Genomic DNA, 17,800 nt, shown 5'->3' with positions numbered 1-17,800 from the left:
TTGGAGAACTGTGTCAAGTTTGACCAGTCCTAGAAAACTGATATGAACTTTAAAAACATGAATAAAAAAGGATCCCCAGGTCTTTCAGCTGGCACTTCACAATTTCCTTGTAGGTATGTTCATTACTCTTATTTCTAGATTTACCGTCATAAACATTATTGCTGCAATTCACTGCTCCGTCCCCTCGCCTACATACCTGCAATATTTCAATTTGTTGACAACGACTGTGCTTTGCTAACCCTCTGTGTGACATATTACTTTGCATAGTACTGATTTTGGAAAAACACTTCAATATTCATATTTATTGCACTGAATGAGAGTCAATCATCTGGGATCTAAGACTAACAAAAAGTATTTCCATTTTCAGGTCTGTGACGCCTGTGTGATTCTAGCCGAATTTTGTAGTAAATGGCGGCATCTTGTGGTAAACTTCTCTATAACAGTTACGTTCATAGAAGATTACTTTAAACAAATAACCCACAACTACAGTTTTGTCAATTACAGTTCAATCACAATTACAGTCAATCAATTACTACTGACTACTAAAGAAAAATTTACACTAAGCTGCTTTGAAAGACCTGCCTGCTTTTGCTGGTCTACAAATATCCTGTACAGTTACAGGGACAATTTTCAGAAAGAACTGGATTTAGAACAAAGTCCTTCTTAAACTCCAAATCAACCATTCTGCAGGCATATTATAAGGACTGAATAGTTTATTTGCTTTAGGAAAAAATCATTTTGGGATCGAATAAAGCAAATTTGGTAAGATTACAGACTTTAGGGGAGTTGCAAAACAAAACTCAGAAGAGAAACAAATTTCACACCCATAGATACAGAAAGAGTTTTTTTTTTGTCACCTTACACTGAGCCACTGGAATTACTCAGTGACAGAATATATTTTTCAATCCCCTTTCCCTACATTAAATTTCCTAAGTGTACTCAGGCCATGTAGTGCTGTTTGGCTGCAAATTTTACATACTCAAGCTGTGCTCTTTTTCCATGGCTACCGGTGGGGGGGGGGGGGTGTTGTGGTTGGGTGCAAGGCTATGACAGCTGTAACACACAGTCTGTGCCTGGGTACTGGGGCAGGTTCAGCTGGTACTTCCTCTCCAGAGCCGGAGGCACAAACCGACCCCCCAGGAAGTGGTAACGGCCACGGAAGTGTCTTGCTGACTTCTTGGGAGCCGTGAGAGAAATGAGCAGGTCTGGTTGTAGGCCGTCAGGACTGCCTTTCTCCACATCCCAGCCTGCAGTACAGGATGTGATGACATAGATATGGAGGAGAAATGCATGAGACAAAACAATGGTATAAAGTAAATGAGCATGGAATGAGGCAATCAAAGATAAGACTGGTGTCTGAAAGAATCCACATATCACCACCTACCTGAAGGGATGTCAATGCTGGCAATGGGCACTGTGGCCTTCTTCAGTGTGCTGATGATGGAGCCAAAGGGTTCACGAACCGCACCCTGAAAGCTGAAGCCGAAGATGGCATCGATCACCAGGTTGTAGGCCTCGTCAATCACCACCTCCTGGGAGTGTAAGACAGGAACTGTAAATATACCCTACTGTATAAAAAAGGTTCAAAAACAGTAAGTCGCTTTGGAGGAACATTTTAACTAAATAAATTCACACCAGTCCTCCATGCTGTGCCTGTGTCCCATCAGCACTGCCTCTGCAGCCCATGTGATTTAATCTAGTAGCAAGCATGTACCCTGTCAGCAGCTCAAGTACATCCCAGAAAACGAGTCTCTGCATGACATCACTCTCAAATAAATACAGTACAGCTACGTGGGGTCTGTGCTATTTGTACATGAGGAAAGAAAGCACTGATGTCACTGACTCTAGAGAGCTAATTTATATTTGCACTACATAACTTGTCAAAAGTTCAGAACAATAATGTCCACTCTGCTTACATCTAAATGCAACATAAAGTAGTGCTCAATATCCTCTAAACACATCACAGACAATTTCTATTTAAAATAAAATGACCTCGCTCTGCACTCCATGCTCTGAAAAGGGGAGGTGACACCGTGGAAGCCTCAGATCACAGAGACATAATCATCCAGGAGATTCCAGCTGATTTGCTGGATAGCAGAGCACGGCGGCATCATCGTGTGCCAGAAGAGCGAGACACACTGAGGTACCTCGCTGGGCATCTCCGGCAGAAATGGGATGTCCATCTTCTCACACTGGACTGTGAGGTTCTGGAACAGGGGCTTGTTGGGCCGCTTCGGGTACACTATGGTAGGTTCATAACCCTGCAAAGAAGCCAGACATACAGTCACCACCCCTTCATATTATGTATTCACGTTCTCTGCTGTAGATTAACACCTTTGAACTGGTTATTTGTTCAAAAATTGGTGATGTTTCTCTCACTCAGAACTGCAGAATCCCTCTCGACTTTCAAGAAGGGTCTCAAAACGTCTCTATCAGATTCACTTTTCTCTCGATCTCTCATCTAACCCATCAATTTACATGACATCACTTGTCAGAAATACCTTTGTATTTCCTATCAATTCTATACGGAGCTACCCATTTAATGTATGCTAGCTTAAACAGTGACTGCAGACAAATTGACTGCACTATGAGAATCACACGTCTGCATCTGTGCCTTTTGGTGAAATGCAGTTTTGTTTTCGCTGAGCTGTATGTCACTTTGGATAAAAGGATTTGCTAAATGAATAAATGTAAATGTCAAAACTGTAAAAGATTAGTTTTTATTTATTTTTTCTTTTTTAAAGAAATTTCATGGAAGAACGGGAACTCACAAAGAGCTTGAGGTGGCGAGCGCAGACAAGCCCATCTCCCCCATTGTTTCCTGGGCCACACACCACCAGCACTGTTGGCCTGGGTTTCAGCAGGGAGTCCAGGGGGTACGCCTGGGGCAGCGCGGGCCAGAGGGGTTAGCGCACTAACACAGATCAGGTTCTCCCAGCAACATAACACAACCACAGCAGCTGAGTTTCCTCAGAAGAGCTACAGCAGTTTCACATTTTAGATCCATCTACCTCCACTTACCCATTGTGAAAAATCCCTTTAATAAAAAATGGGTGTTAGAGTGACTGAGTCTATACATCCACTACAAAGAGGGTGGAGTAGCTCTCACCCGAGCAACAGCTGTGGCACAGCTCAGCCCCGCCAGCTCCATCAGCTGGTCTACGCTGTACTGGTACTCAGTGAAGAGCTCCTCGTCGATGTGCTGGGCCTCCTCCTGACTGTAGAAAAAGAAATATTATACACACGTGGAAGACACAAAGAGGCAGTGTATTCAGCCACAAGTCCAGTATGCTTAGATTCTGGCTGAGACAGCAGTGAGCTGGGCATTCACCTGAGGAATTTGACTGCCTGGGCCATGGTGGACTGGTGTCTGGGACACTCCCGGCTGAGAGGGCTATTCCCACCAAGCAGTGGACACACCCCCTTCTGAGCAAGAAGCCCACCTCCTCGTGATGTCACTAGGACCCCGATCCCAAGCAGAGCCCGCAGCCCCAACATCCAGAGGTTATTCTCTAAGACCCCTGAATGGACAGGAGCGGGAAATAAGAGCATCGGTCACCATGGACACTAACACCAGAACCATGCAATTGACCTTTCGTTAAAGTTGTTAAATGCAGTCAAGTTGCTGATGACTTGAGATTTACATTTACTCATTTAGCCGATGCTTTTCTCCAAAGCAGGTTACACTGTAACAGTGTTAAGCTAATTACAGTGATGTACACACTTATACCGCTGGGTAATTTCACTAGAGCAATTTTGGGAAAGTATCTTCTACTTGCTCAATGGTACAACATCAGGAGGCTTGGGCTTCAACTGATAAACTTAAAGCACTAAAACTGCTTTGCAGCACATAATCATGATGTGCACCTTCAGGGTGAATGTGAAGCCACACTGAGTACTCAAGTGTGTGTTGCAGATGAACACACACTGGGACAAAGAGTCCAGCGTATGTGTGTATCTGCTCTGGGAAGTAGCACTGAACACACACACACGCGCAACACACGCTCTCCCTGCTCTGTTCTGAGGCACGAACCCACCATGAATTGCACAGTGCAACATAACTAGTAGGGAGCAAAATAAAAAGAGCCAGGACATTATTGTTTTTTTTTTTTTTTTTTTTAAAAAAAACAATTACAGGTATAGGCCAGTGCGCGGACTGTAATAATAACTTCTGATAAATGGTCACACTTCTCGTCTGGTCAGAGTGAACTTCACCTCACGTCTGACTGACTCTTACCGTACTGCAATTGAATTGGCTTCCTGCACGAGCTTACCGAGCTGTTAGTTCGTGTTTTGCAGATTAAACATTACTTCTTCTGAGTTCTTTCGCTGTGATAAAATACAAACACGGAAGACTTTTGTTTTATTTTATAAAAACATTACACAGAAGTTGCTCGTGTACGTTCTCCGCCACGAAAACAACTTCCCGGAAATACACGATGGAAAATGTTTCACTGTCCACTGAAAATGCGCAATGCTACGACTACTTTCAGAATGACATTCTAGATAGCCAATAAAAATAGAGTACAGAAAAAATAGGCGGGATATATTATTAGCCAATGAAAACACACAAAACTGACTATACTTTCAGTGACATAAACGTACTTCAAAGCGGTCACAAAGTTGTGGGAGGGCTTTTATTTTATCAACCAATGAAAATAGACAGCGCCAAACGCATGTTGAATGATTTTAAAACTAACCGATGACAATGTGTAGAGTGCTTTCTTGGGTTAAAATAACCCTAACCCTAAGGGCTGCCTGCCATAAAACTCTTATTAAGAACTTAGAGCCCTACCCTTGTTTATTTTAAGTTTATTCCTTATAATAAAGCTGGAAATGGTGTTCAAACTTCGCTCTACAGTACATACTAGTATGTATAGTACAGTATGATTGACTTGGTTCCTTCCACACCTAATTATAATGAGCTGCAAAGGAGTGATGAGATGTACTTTATCATTATCCCTCATTTCTGAACTTCCTCACAAATTTATTTCTGTTTTAAAAATTAAAAATGAACTGACTGTCTGTACAGACCATGTTGTGTGTTTTTTGTTAATGAAGTCTATCTTTATTATGACTCAGAGGTGAGGTCACATTTTAGGAACCATGCAGAAATCCAAATAATCACAAAAGTTTCACAAACACTTTCACCAAAATGTACATTATGCTAAGCCATACATTTGAAACTAATAAGTCAGTATAGTATACCTATGAAATTTTTCCAATGAATCATTTCATTTGCACTGTTACTTTAGTGGAGGAAGAAGCAAGTTCACAAAAACCACAGAAAACAAAAAACAGAAGGAGAAAACCCAGAAAATGTCAAATCTGAATAGCTGTAAACATGGAAATTAAAACCACAGCTGCTTTGTCTAACATATTAACGTAAACACAAAATATAAAGAATAAAACAACTTTAAGAAAGATTTCATAATAACACATTGGCAAGGATTCTATCTTTCCACTTCCAGAGGATTTTGTATTCTTAACCCTTAACATCATTTCCTTCTAAAGCATTTGAGAAAAACATCTCATGACCAGATGATAATTCTTGAAGTACACCTCTAAGTGAACGCATGTTGATTACTGTCTTAGTCGAGCCCATCATGTATCTCATTTTTCCATCAAACTCGCTGAGGCGCCACGTAAAAGACTGTATCTGCTGGAGTTTTTGTGTCAAACTCTTCAAAAGTAATTCTGCCTCACTCAGTTTTTTATTCACAGTTTTCAGTTTTTTTTCTACATTTTCAATGTCATAGTTTTTTTCCCTTATTTTGGCCTTCACTGCACACAGGTCTTCTTTGAGGTTATTTATTTTCTTCTTGAGATAAGTGGACATTTCTTCCTGAGTCTTTTCTTCTTTAACTGCGTTGTCATATTCAACTGCAGACATAATTGCCGAAATTCCACCTGGAAAGGATAGAGAGGACAAAGAATTGCAATTTTTCATTAGTACAGTTCGTATCAGGGTTTCAAGGGCTTGGCTCTTCAAAGTCCTGTGTATAAAATACTAATATATTAATATATGATTCTCTTCAAGTAATAAAACTGTTTGTAATGTTATTACTTCAGTACTATGATTGCATAACTGGCAGCTTCTATTCAAAAGAGGAGTGACTATCATGACCCCCTAGGGGCGATACTTCCAGTGATCCCCACAGGTCCTGCTCAGAGTCATCGGGCTGAGCCCGAGATACCTTGTTCCAATGGGCTACTGAGCTCATAAACCAACATCCAGCTCTAAAAAATGGGAGACGGAGTGGAGTTACAGATCCTTGACCTGTGCGTTGCATCAGCTGGAGAGAAGTCCACTCCTGTATATTCTGATCCCATGTACCTACCCTTGACCTCTAGTCCCTGCTCATGCGTGTTACCGTGTTTCATCCACAAAGTTCTTCATTAGTCCTCATGCCTTGAAGTGCCCTTGGGATTCTCCATATCCAACGACCCCGAAGATCCCAAAGATTCAAAGTCAACACATCTCCATGTGTTGATGTTCTTCAGACTCCAAGTCACCACTTCACCATGGCACCGAGTCCTTTCACATCACCCGCCGGACCAAACAGTAGTGAATAATTGTGTACACTTTGACTCTTCGTCTTTGAGTTCGTCGCAGTTCAGATTTCCAAGTATCCTTGACAGTAACTGATTGAGTCAAATTAAGCTGAACAATAACTTGTGCTATTGACTGATGTGGACCATTAAATCAAAACAATAACATTTTATTTTATATCATGGGATTTTTATCTTTTAATAAATATCATTTAGTAAATCTGGACAAAAATTAGGCCGAATAATCGTCATCTGGGATGAGAAAATAAATTTAAATTTATGACACAAGCTTTGCTGAGATTGAGCACGTGGGGTATGGCTTCTCCTGTGTGTTTTAGCTGTCTAACCGCAACCTGCTGACTCACCAGAAGAATGATGAGCCCTGATGCAAATCACTTTAAAGAAGGCGGTAGAAGGTGAAAACCAAAGGAAGGCATTACACAAAAGTTGGAGTAGCAAAATACGTAGCATTTTCATGGAAGGTGATATCAATACAAGTGACGTTGGGTGATTTCATTCATTGTTCCAGTAGCTCAGCGAAGATGGGTTAAAGTTTGCCCCTCAGTTAAGCAATTTATATCTCTAAGTACTTTTGAGAGTAATGGACTGAGCCTAATAGGCTTAATCACTCTCAGAACGTAAGGACGCAGAACCCGGGGTGGGTTTTACAAAGATAGACACTATACTTAACTGGATAACTTTTCAAGAAAATGTAGGAAAACTAGAGGGAAAAGTCTATGTTTTATCATTTGTCAACATGTTTATTAAACGTAGTAAATGTGCAATCTCTTGTACCTCCAGCAGTTGCCCACACTCAGACTGTAAAAATTCTATTTCTTATGCACAGATACATAAGAAGTATTAAAATGACTCACCTGCTATAGTTCCAACGACTGGAATTAACATCACCCAAAGGCTGACTTGAATTTTGTCATCTGCCCTTTGCTGTTCTTCCCGGGCCGCTGCAATTTTTTCCTTCGTTTCCTGCAATTCCTTCTCACATTCTGTTTTTTTATTCACTAAAATATCTTTTTCTTCTTTCATGGTTTCACATTTTTTTTGTAAATCTTTCAGGTCTTCTTGTTTGCTTACAATCTCCCTGTTTAGTTTATTCTGCTCGTTCAGCAGTCGTCGGGACTCGGCGCTGACTTTTTCCTGTAGCGCAAGTGCCGACTTCTCAGCTGCACTCGTGTGCTTCCCGGCAGTTTGTATGAGCTCCGTCAGTAGCTCGCACTGCGAACTCTCCACAGTGTCAGTTTCCATCGCATTGATTGTATCTGATAAAGAACTTAGTGTTTTCAAGGCCTCCGTGAAAGGTACCACGACAGTGCGTTCGACTGCACCCACAAAATCCCGGGAAATCATCAAAGCCATGTTGGGCAGCTGGAAAGGTGGGGAAAACAGAAGAAAATACAATTTCAAAAAAAAGGCAAATAAAGTGCTATGACGCCATCATTCACAGTCACTATATATATATATATATGTACATGTATAACACGAACACAAAATTGACACTATAACATGAAAGCTTTTTGGTCATGAACCTTCTTGAGAATGTAAAGATGTAACTCGGAGCAGCTTGGACAGCTGGTAGCGTAGTGGTTACAGCTGCTGCTGCCTGTGGACCCAAAGGTTGTGGGTTCGATCCCCATTTCCAGTGGTTATATACCTGAAGAATGCACTTACTGTAAGTTGCTCCAGTGAAATTACCCAGCTAGGTAAAAAAAAACAAAGTAGCTTAATGTTGTAAGGCCCTTTAGAGAAAAGCATCAGCTAATTGAATAGATACAATACAAACACAGTCATGTGACAATAATTGAATAGAACATTGAAGATTGTTGGACAAACTGCAGGTAGGAATGATATTGGTGTTCATTATATGGCAGGGCACTTGCTCATACTTCAAAGAAATGCTTGAGGTAACCTGTACAACACGCGTTAACTGCACAATAGAAAATAGAAATCAAACAAACTAAAAATGCACCATCCGTAGCATAGTACACAACAGATTGGGTAAATGTATGTGAGAACTGAAAAGATGATCAAAGAAAATTTTTAAAAAATGTAGCATCAATCGTAACCCTCAATGAAACGTATGAAACAAACAATAAAACAGGAATACAAAAACTGAGCCAAAATTTTGACCTTAACTTACTGCAATGTACAATTTTCCTTTGAAAAAAGTGTTTGATGCCAGCAGTGTTAAAAAAAAACCTCTGAATAAATGCGTGTACATTCACTGTTCTGTAACAGCAACTGACATATGATGTGTTCAGTGTGTGGAAGAAATTTTCCTCTTTCCCGTTCAGCCGTAGGAGACCTCTACAGAAACACACTCACACACACAGAAACTTTTCACGACAACATCGGCCGATGGGAGAGCCCCGGAAATTGGACATCTCTCCGATCGTAGCCCCGCGGCCCTCTGGTCTCAGCAATTCTCCACTCTCCTTGCTCTCAAAACATTTTCATCCAAAGGCAGAAACATCCATCCTGCAATAAGATGGTCTTGGTATGCAAGCAGCCCAACTATCAGGCCACCTTGACCTGGTGCCTGGTACAGCCTGTTCCACAGTGATTTTCCATTCTCATAACCAGTACACAGCCTTAAAACACATTACAAAGAAATATAACCAGTTACCATGTTTAACAATTTCTATAATTAATGATGATTAATTAATTTCTAGGGGGGTGCGGTGGTGCAGTGGGTTGGAACGGGTTGGACCAGGTCCTGCTCTCTAGTGGGTCTGGGGTTCGAGTCCCGCTTGGGGTGCCTTGCGATGGACTGGCGTCCCGTCCTGGGTGTGTCCCCTCCCCCTCCGGCCTTACGCCCTGTGTTACCGGGTAGGCTCCGGTTCCCCACAACCCCGTATGGGACAAGCGGTTCTGTGTGTGTGTGTGTGTGTGTGTGTGTGTAATTAATTTCTATTACTACTAAGTTTGAACACCACAAGCATTAGTCGTTCCACACAGAGACTTACCAAGAAAGCAGCCAATTAAATGAAATTACTGGAATCAGAGACAGAAATCCAGAGCAGTTCCAGGATCTAGTGAAGCAAGAAAACTACCCCAGCAGTCAATCTGAAAAATCTGTGGAAAACAATTAAAAAGAATTACAATTTAACATTTTTTTTTACTTAGCAAATTTTCTTGCAGTGAGAGTTTGGTTTAATACTTTCAGTTCACCCACCCACCCATCATCTGAAACAACTCGTCCCATACAGGGTTGCAGGGAGCCGGAGCCTAACTCGGCAACACAGGGTGAAGGGCCAGAGGCGGAGGCGACACACCCAGGACGGGACACCAGTCCACTGCAAGGCACCCCAAGCGGGACTCGAACCCCAGACTCATAGGAGAGCAGGACCCGGTCCGACCCGGTCCGACCCACTGCACCACCGCACCCCTCTACTTTCACCTCCTCTTTGTCTTATTATTATTGGTTTACACATTTATTCTCACATTTTTTCCTATACATGTATAGAAAGGTTTTGTGCTATCGATGATCCATTGGCGTGAAGATAATGAAAGAACATAAATGACGGTCACTATGAGACTGGTACACTTTACCTGTACAAAACACTCACAAAAAAACACTCTGTGATATTAGTCCTGTTACCACGGAGGTACAAATCAAACCAGTTCCAACACTCCTTGAAACCAGCCATCTGGAAAAACTGGAAACAAGAGTAAAACCCCATTTTTGATGCAGCGTAAACGAAAAGCATTTGCAGTGAGTGGCGCTGCTTTACCCCGAGCGAAGTGGGGTAAAAACAACGTACCACATTATTTCATGTTCATGCTTTATGTCGCTATTTAAATGTTTTTCGCACAAAAGTGCAAAAGGATGGTGGAAAAGCATCTTGGGTCATATGACTCACACAAATGGCAAACATACTTTTTCACAGTGTGCGCAGAATATTAACATTGTGTCGACAGCGAGAAGAAAAAGCGTCTCTTCTGAAAGTTCATTACACAAGGTCCTGCCCTTTACTCTCAGTCTATTGCCAGCTTGTGCTTTTGTCACTTTTTTCACTTTCTAGAAGAGTCTTGCAATTTGCATGGAGCAGCCACACCTGTAGGAGGCGCTATATTATTTCGCATCTGAAGCGAAATAATCTTTATACCCAGTGGCGCCACTAGGGGGTGCGGACCATCAGAGGGGGGGTGATACCAAAAATGACAGTCTAGTGTTTCAGCATAAATGTATTATTTCTTATCATTTCTTATTTCTTCGTTATAAGAACGAAAACATTTTTCGTAGTAAAGCCCACTTTACATGTATCGATATAGCTACAAAGATAAAATGGCCGTTTACTTTTCGAACCTTCCAATGCGCTCCGCTCACAGCTCTCATTATTACCCAATTAGAGTGACGCCTCGAATCACGTGGTTTCGTCCGCACGCGCAAGGAGCACGCGCTTTTGCTTCCGTCGCTGCTGCCGATTTCGTCAAATTTTCTGGTGGTTCAGCTGCAATATTGTGGTTATTAGTACTTGTGAACCTGCATCAGTCACCTCAAAATAAACATCATTTTGATGTAGTTCTTAAACGGTTTTACTTCGAATTCTTTTCTTACCAAATTTTCACTTTACCACATGAACTGTTACATTTTACACTCTGTAAATACATGATTTCGGCTGTGCGCTTGATATAGATTGTAATTTAAAGGTGTAATTTTAATTTTGCTAGTTGTTTATGTCACTGCTACATTCAGTGATATAGGGGAATTACGATTTACGAGTGACATTAGTAGAAAAAACATTAGTAAGGATTCTGTATGGTACGGGAGGAGGTCTGTGGGGGGCGGTGACGACACCAACCCGAGTGACGTCACCGTTTATACAGCTGCACTCAAAATTTTCTCTGTAGGACTGTGTCATTGCGGACCATGGCACTGATAGTGCTGTTTTGTAAACTAATATTTAAATCTGTTCTGTACCAAAATGTAGTATTTATATGAATTATAGAAGAAACCAACACACTATATCATCATGGTGCTTCATTAGATGGGAATCTTTTTTGAAATGTAGACTAGCTACATGAGTCCAAACATCTTGTCTGACAAGAAAAAACACACAATATTCAAGGGAATTTTTCATTTTTCAACAATACTTTAATAGTGCAGGAACAGAACAGCATCCAGCACAACACAAAGCTGCATGGTGAGGTCATACAAGACATAGTGGTGAGAGATGCATATTTTTTAAGCATTAAAATACACATTGTAATCCACAATATCACTCTAAAAGTACAACTGGGGAAAATCCATCTCATAAGGAAGAATACATTACAAAACATGAGTGCACTACAGGAGACTACAATAAAACAACAGCAGAAGAACAGTGATTTTCTATATTATTTTACTGATGATTTGTGTTGCAGATGAAGTACAACCCTGTTTAATGAGTTCACAAGTGACAAGATACCCTACTAAGGCTATCCAAAAAATCCATTAAAATGCAACAAGTATTTCACTTCAACAGCTTGTTGTTGGAACTACTAAACCTAAATATTGTTTGTTAACAATAAAATACTAGTAATTGTCATAAAAGTTTTAATGTATAATTTATTTTTTAGCCCAAGTTTTATAGGTGCATTTTTAAACAAAATTCAGATTTTTAATGATGTGTTACATGTATCATACCCAAATAACATATCCAAAATTGAAAGTAGATGAGCGAAGGGGCCTGGCTGGGGTGTACCGGTTGATTAAGTCTTGTAAATAGCCGGGAGCAGTTCTATTGATGCATTTGTACACAGTAACCAGGGTTTTGAATTTGATTCGGGCAGCTATAGGAAGCCAGTGCAGAGAAATGAATATCCAACAGAAACAGAGAATTTATACGTGCGTTGGCCCACATGACTCAGCAGAACTGGTCCATATCTTCTTCAGAAAGCTCTCTAATAAGGATGTCTGGTTCCTTCCTGTAGCTCTCCTCAATTTCTTTCACCCTTTCCCCGGATGAAGATGGAAGCGCTGGCTTCAGATTGCGGTCAATTGTTGCGATGCGCTCCTCAACACTGTCAGAGAACTCCTTCATATTCTTTGACACTAATGCCTCTATTTCTGCCTTTGATTGTTTACACCCTTCCATCAACCTCATCCTGGTGAGATTAAATTCTTGGTCAGATGGTTTCAGTGACATGAGGGTTCCCAGAGCGCTAACCCTGTCCATCAGGTGCTTTCTGGAAACCGTAACATATGTTTCTGAGATCATGTTGACGAGGCTGGAAACGTTACTGGCCTGAAAGGCCTGCTGATATATGAGATCTTTCACATACGCAGAATGTGTGTATCCCTCGATCTGCGGGATGGATTTACAGTCCATAACGAACTTGTTCAGATTTTGGTTGAGACAAGTCTTGATCAAGTTGGAGATCATTTGAAAGAACTGAACTAACTTTGACCACTGCTCCTTCACCTGTCCCAGGGCTTTCAATCCCTCTGAAAGAACTTCGAGAGTTTCTTCATAGTCAATTTTTTCCACATTACATCTTGAAATCTTTATCAGTATTTCATCAAGCTCTTTGTTGCGCCTTGTCATTTCTTCAAATCTTATCCTGACTTCCTCATCGGTGTGGTGCAGTTGGGCTTTTGCCTGCTCGACTTTGAAAGTTGCCAGGTTAACGTGTGTTTGTACAATAGAGTCAGTGCACTGTACTTTCTCTGATGCCTTTGCCATGTGGGGGCCTTTGCAGTTTAATGGAGGTCTACGGGATTTCATGCTAGCAGCGATGCTCAACGCTTCAGATTTCTTACAGAGACTCTTAATCCGCTTCGGCAGACCCTTCGCCTTTTGTGATTGAGGAGTTTTAATCACAGACTCCAGGTCCTCACAGATTTTAATTCCTATGTTACAAAGACTGAGAAAACTTTGTTTTGCTCTGCATGTTTTCTCAGCTTTGACCTCCCTTTTAAGTCTTAGGAATATGAACTTGCTAAAGTCAGACATGAATTTATTTTCCATGTTATCATAAAGGTCTTTCTTTTTAATTTGACCGCTCTCTGAAACAAAACCAGCGAGTGCATGTGAAGCAAGATGGAGCTGCTGCGCTTTGCTCAAAATTGCGACTGTTGCACCTTCATCGTCATTTTCCGATAATTCATCGTCTTGCCCACCTTGCAACTTGTTTTGCGAAAGACCTGAGGACAGTTGCTTCACGGCATTGGGTATCATCGTTACGATATTCCTTAGCCCGTCAACTATTTCAAGTCCTAATAACGACCAGCCCGAGGGCATCGCTTTCATCGCATCCTTGTATGCTTCCTGTGCCTCTTTCATTTGTTTTTCCATTTGCTCGTAATTCTGCTGTGACACGCGCCTGGCGTCCTCTGCTGATTTCCTCATTAATTCTGCCTCTCTCATGGCCGCTTCAGCTTCCTTCACGGAGTCATTGTACAGTTTAGTGGAGCATGTGAAGGCTTCCATGAGCTCTGAAATCAAATTGATCACATCCATGAACTTATCTTCAACTGCCGAAGCTAATGTGTAACACTCATTGGCTGTGTGTTCTATGTGCCGAAGCTGACCAGGTAGAAGGGCGGTGACAATCGCATCGTCTTCCTGCATTAGGGTCTTCACCACTGTTCCTATGTCCGTTGGGATGTTCAACGAGTAGAGTCGGATTTGGTCCATGTTCTTGTGTGCCATGTTGAAGGCCACCCATCCAGTGTTGCAAACTTGCATGAGGCAGGCTCGGAAAGACTCTGGGTATTCAATGTACTTAAATTTTTTGTCCTTCATGCCATGATTTACAGCGAAATCCTTTTTCGCAGACACACACACCAGCTGACCTAATAACGCGACCGACAAAGGAGCAGGCATGAGAAATTCCTCCCAGTTGGCGTAAGTTTTCATCATTTTTTCTGTATCCTTCCTCACGTCCTGTGCTCTGCTGGTCTTCATCACACCGCTGTTGATTTTGGCAACTAATTCTTTTCCGGATGCCATGATTCCGCCTTGATCTGACTTTGATTAATAAATAAAAGTATATATAGAGACGTCACTTTTACAGATTTCTTCAGCTGTGCTTATAAGACATTTCTAAAACTACAGTTACACATACAAAGCTCATATTTTTTCATGTAAAAGTAATGAATGTGTATTTTCTGTATTGAGAGAAATAGTAATGAATGAATGAATGAACGAAAGAACAAACACAAGACAACAGATGACTGTTCACTAGAGGCACAACGAGGACTGAACACCATCAGATTTAGCGGCAGCAGACAAATAAACGGAACAGGAATCACGGCGCGCCGCCCACGCGAATATAAAACGCGCATCGGCATGATATATTTATTGGTACTTAGCAGGTGGAAAAGACAGAAAGTTCACCTAGTGGCCACAAAATGGTCAACAACAACAAGATGTACTGTTTTAGGGCAACGTAATGTTTAAGTGCAAAAGTGGGTTATTAATAGGCTACTGTACTACTTACAGGTAATCCCCCGCTTTTCTAAAGTTCGCTTTACGAAACTTAGACCTACATTATTACATTTATTCATTTAGCAGACGCTTTTGTCCAAAGCGACTTCCAATGAACTCTATGTAGTGTTATTGGCCCACACACCTTATAATTATTCACTGCGGTGACTTACACTGCTAGATACACTGCTTACACTGGGTCACTCATCCATACGTCATTATTCGTATGACGCTCACCGAAAGAAACCCGAAAATTGCGCTCAGCGTTTGTTTTGCGGCGACTCGGTACAGAGGCAGCGCAGTGGCGCCACCGTGCGTCGTCCGCGGGAACTACACTCAGCATCTGAGCATCGAGCCGCCGCCGCGGCTTTGAACTCTGCGTCTGTGAGCATCCGTGCTTTATCTCCATTTATGTTGTGCATCCGTTCACAAGATGTGTCCTCATGAAAAAGCCTAAGAGAGCTCGTAAACTGGACGTAAATAAGCGTTTCGATCGTGGTGAACGAATATAAAAATACTGTACTATAAATTGATGGTAACTGCTTTGCTTTAGGGGGCGTGGTGATGCAGTGGGTTGGACCGGGTCCTGCTCTCCGGTGAGTCTGGGGTTCAAGTCCCGCTTGGGGTGCCTTGCGACGGACTGGCGTCCCGTCCTGGGTGTGTCCCCGCCCCCTACGCCCTGTGTTGCCGGGTTAGGCTCCGGCTCCCCGCGACCCTGTATGGGACAAGCGGTTCAGGAAGTGTGTGTGTGTGTGTGTGTGTGTGTGTGTGTGTGTGTGTGTGTGTGTGCTTTGCTTTACGCCATTTCGACTTCCGAAAAAGGGTTTCGTATTACATTTATTTATTTAGCAGACGCTTTTGTCCAAAGCGACGTAGATCTCAGCAAAAGTACAATTTGTGTATTGCATTAAGAGAAGGAGACATAGCTGCAGACGTGACTCAACTAAACCTAGTTTACCTACCACTTTCTGCACCGAGGTTCATCGACGAGTAGGTGCATAAAACACAGGACAGACAAATCCTGATACCCTCCCAACAATATTTTTTTAAATATTATAAGATACACATAACGCTCTGCTTTCGGATAGCGGGGGAAACCTGTATCTTCAAATCTACTGCATATTAAAAAAAAAAAAAAAAACTAATTGCAATCCAGCCTAGCTACTGCTAAATTCAAATTTATTTTATTAGAATTTTTAGAAGAAGGTCAATTGATTCTGATTTCTGCATACATTTCTTGACACATTAAGCAGCTATACGTTTGTGCAAGAGATCAAAGGGAAAGGTGAACAGAAATAACGTTTTACTTACACAGGTTCAGCTGCGCTGTGGTGCTTTGAGTTTCGTAAGTCACACGTCTCAACGATGAATTCGTGAAGAATCGGAGGAATTTCTGTTTCTTCTGTTTATATACACCGTGTCCGAATAACAGCACCTCCCCGTTAGTCAAGGGGGGGGTTGGGGAGCCGGGAGGGGGGGTGGTCCTTACTTTCACTTTCATCTCTACCATAACTGTTACCCGGAAAAAGCTCATTTACTGGAAAGGCTCAGTATAAATAATTAAGATGAACAAAAATGTTCTTAGCATCTAAATACAGTACATGAACTTCCCTGTGACAGGAAATGTAAGATAAAGTTGGATTTAAATCTGTGCGTCTCTCTCAATAGTACGGCATCGATAAGTCTTGTGGAATTTGAACCACCTTACTTTTTATGACTCAGATTATGTGAATGTTTTGTATCGTGTTCAGAAATGATTGGGGGTGCAGTGGCGCAGTGGGTTGGACCGCAGTCCTGCTCTCCGGTGGGTCTGGGGTTCAAGTCCCACTTGGGGTGCCTTGCGGCGGACTGGCGTCCCGTCCTGGGTGTGTCCCCTTCCCCCTCTGGCCTTATGCCCTGTGTCACCGGGTAGGCTCCGTGACCCCGTAAGGGACAAGCAGTTCTGAAAGTGTGTGTTCAGAAATGGCTGAAACGTGACAGGAACCGTTGCTGAATTATTCTTCAGTTATTGTCTTGCAGCAGATCGATAAAAAAAAATGCAACATTTACATTTCTTAGAGAAGTAGAAGTAAAAGTGTGTATTAAACTGTGTGTCCCTGGGAAAGTAAAAATTGACATGAAGAAATGCTGGGGCTGCAGGTGCCACAGTTCTGAGGGCCCTCATTTCTGCAGCCCAGCATCCTGGGTTCGAATTCCTGCAGCCACTGCACCTGCTAAAGTTACTGATCTGCATGAGTAGGAAACACTCTTCTGCATAAATGGGTAAATAATTGCAAGTAGCTTCTTGCAGTAAACAAATTATTTTAAAGGCAATAAAAAGAAATATAGTATCTGCATAAGCACTTGCAGAATTGTGATGACTGCTACGGGAGGCTATTATTTGTGGACTATAGCTCAGCATTTAATACTGTCATCCCAACCAAGCTGATCCACAAACTTCTCGGTCTAGGACTGAGTGCCACATTGTACAGTTGGATACTGGATTTCTTCACCAACAGACCCCAGCGTGTGCGGATTGGCAGAAATACCTCCTCCCCACTGACCCTCAACAGGGAAGTGTCCCGTGCCCGGTGCTGTATTTCTTGTTCACACATGAGTGTGTGGCCAGGCACAGCTCCAAAACCATCGTAAAGTTTGCTGATGATACCGTCATTGTGGGTCTGATCACCAACAACGATGAGACGGCCTACAGAGAGGAGGTGAGGCTCCTGGCAGAGTGGTGCCAGGACAACAACCTGTCTCTCAATGTTAGAAAACTAAGGAGCTGGTGATTGACTTCAGGAAACAGGATACGGTTCAGGCACCCATCTACGTAGGAG

General features: G+C 42.1%; 2 protein-coding genes across 3 annotated transcripts; both read right to left on the bottom strand.

Annotated features, from left to right (window-relative positions):
- Positions 1 to 695: 695 nt before the first annotated feature.
- Positions 696 to 4,451, bottom strand: naxe (NAD(P)HX epimerase). Its single transcript, XM_018745597.2, has 7 exons — positions 4,275 to 4,451; positions 3,332 to 3,521; positions 3,110 to 3,218; positions 2,772 to 2,882; positions 2,148 to 2,261; positions 1,385 to 1,532; positions 696 to 1,247 (listed from the first exon to the last, which is right to left on the bottom strand). Exons 2-7 carry the CDS (start codon positions 3,496 to 3,498, stop codon positions 1,045 to 1,047), a joined length of 852 nt encoding a protein of 283 aa, XP_018601113.1. The 5' UTR covers positions 3,499 to 3,521; positions 4,275 to 4,451; the 3' UTR covers positions 696 to 1,044.
- Positions 4,452 to 7,430: 2,979 nt separating this feature from the next.
- Positions 7,431 to 16,392, bottom strand: LOC108930391 (uncharacterized). Of its 2 annotated transcripts, XR_003797282.1 has the most exons (3): positions 16,293 to 16,392; positions 9,534 to 9,642; positions 7,431 to 7,935 (listed from the first exon to the last, which is right to left on the bottom strand). XR_003797282.1 is itself a non-coding variant. In XM_018745604.1 (2 exons), the coding sequence occupies exon 2, from the start codon at positions 14,502 to 14,504 to the stop codon at positions 12,417 to 12,419; it is 2,088 nt and encodes a 695-aa protein (XP_018601120.1). In that variant the 5' UTR covers positions 14,505 to 14,522; positions 16,293 to 16,392; the 3' UTR covers positions 12,319 to 12,416. The 2 variants fall into 2 exon arrangements, 1 of the variants encoding a protein (XP_018601120.1); XM_018745604.1 differs by lacking the exons at positions 7,431 to 7,935; positions 9,534 to 9,642 and adding an exon at positions 12,319 to 14,522.
- Between the last annotated feature and the right edge of the window lie 1,408 nt (positions 16,393 to 17,800).

This window comes from Scleropages formosus, chromosome 23, assembly GCF_900964775.1.
Source record: "Scleropages formosus chromosome 23, fSclFor1.1, whole genome shotgun sequence".
Lineage (NCBI taxonomy): Eukaryota > Metazoa > Chordata > Actinopteri > Osteoglossiformes > Osteoglossidae > Scleropages > Scleropages formosus.
This window is presented reverse-complemented; position numbering and strand designations above follow the sequence as displayed.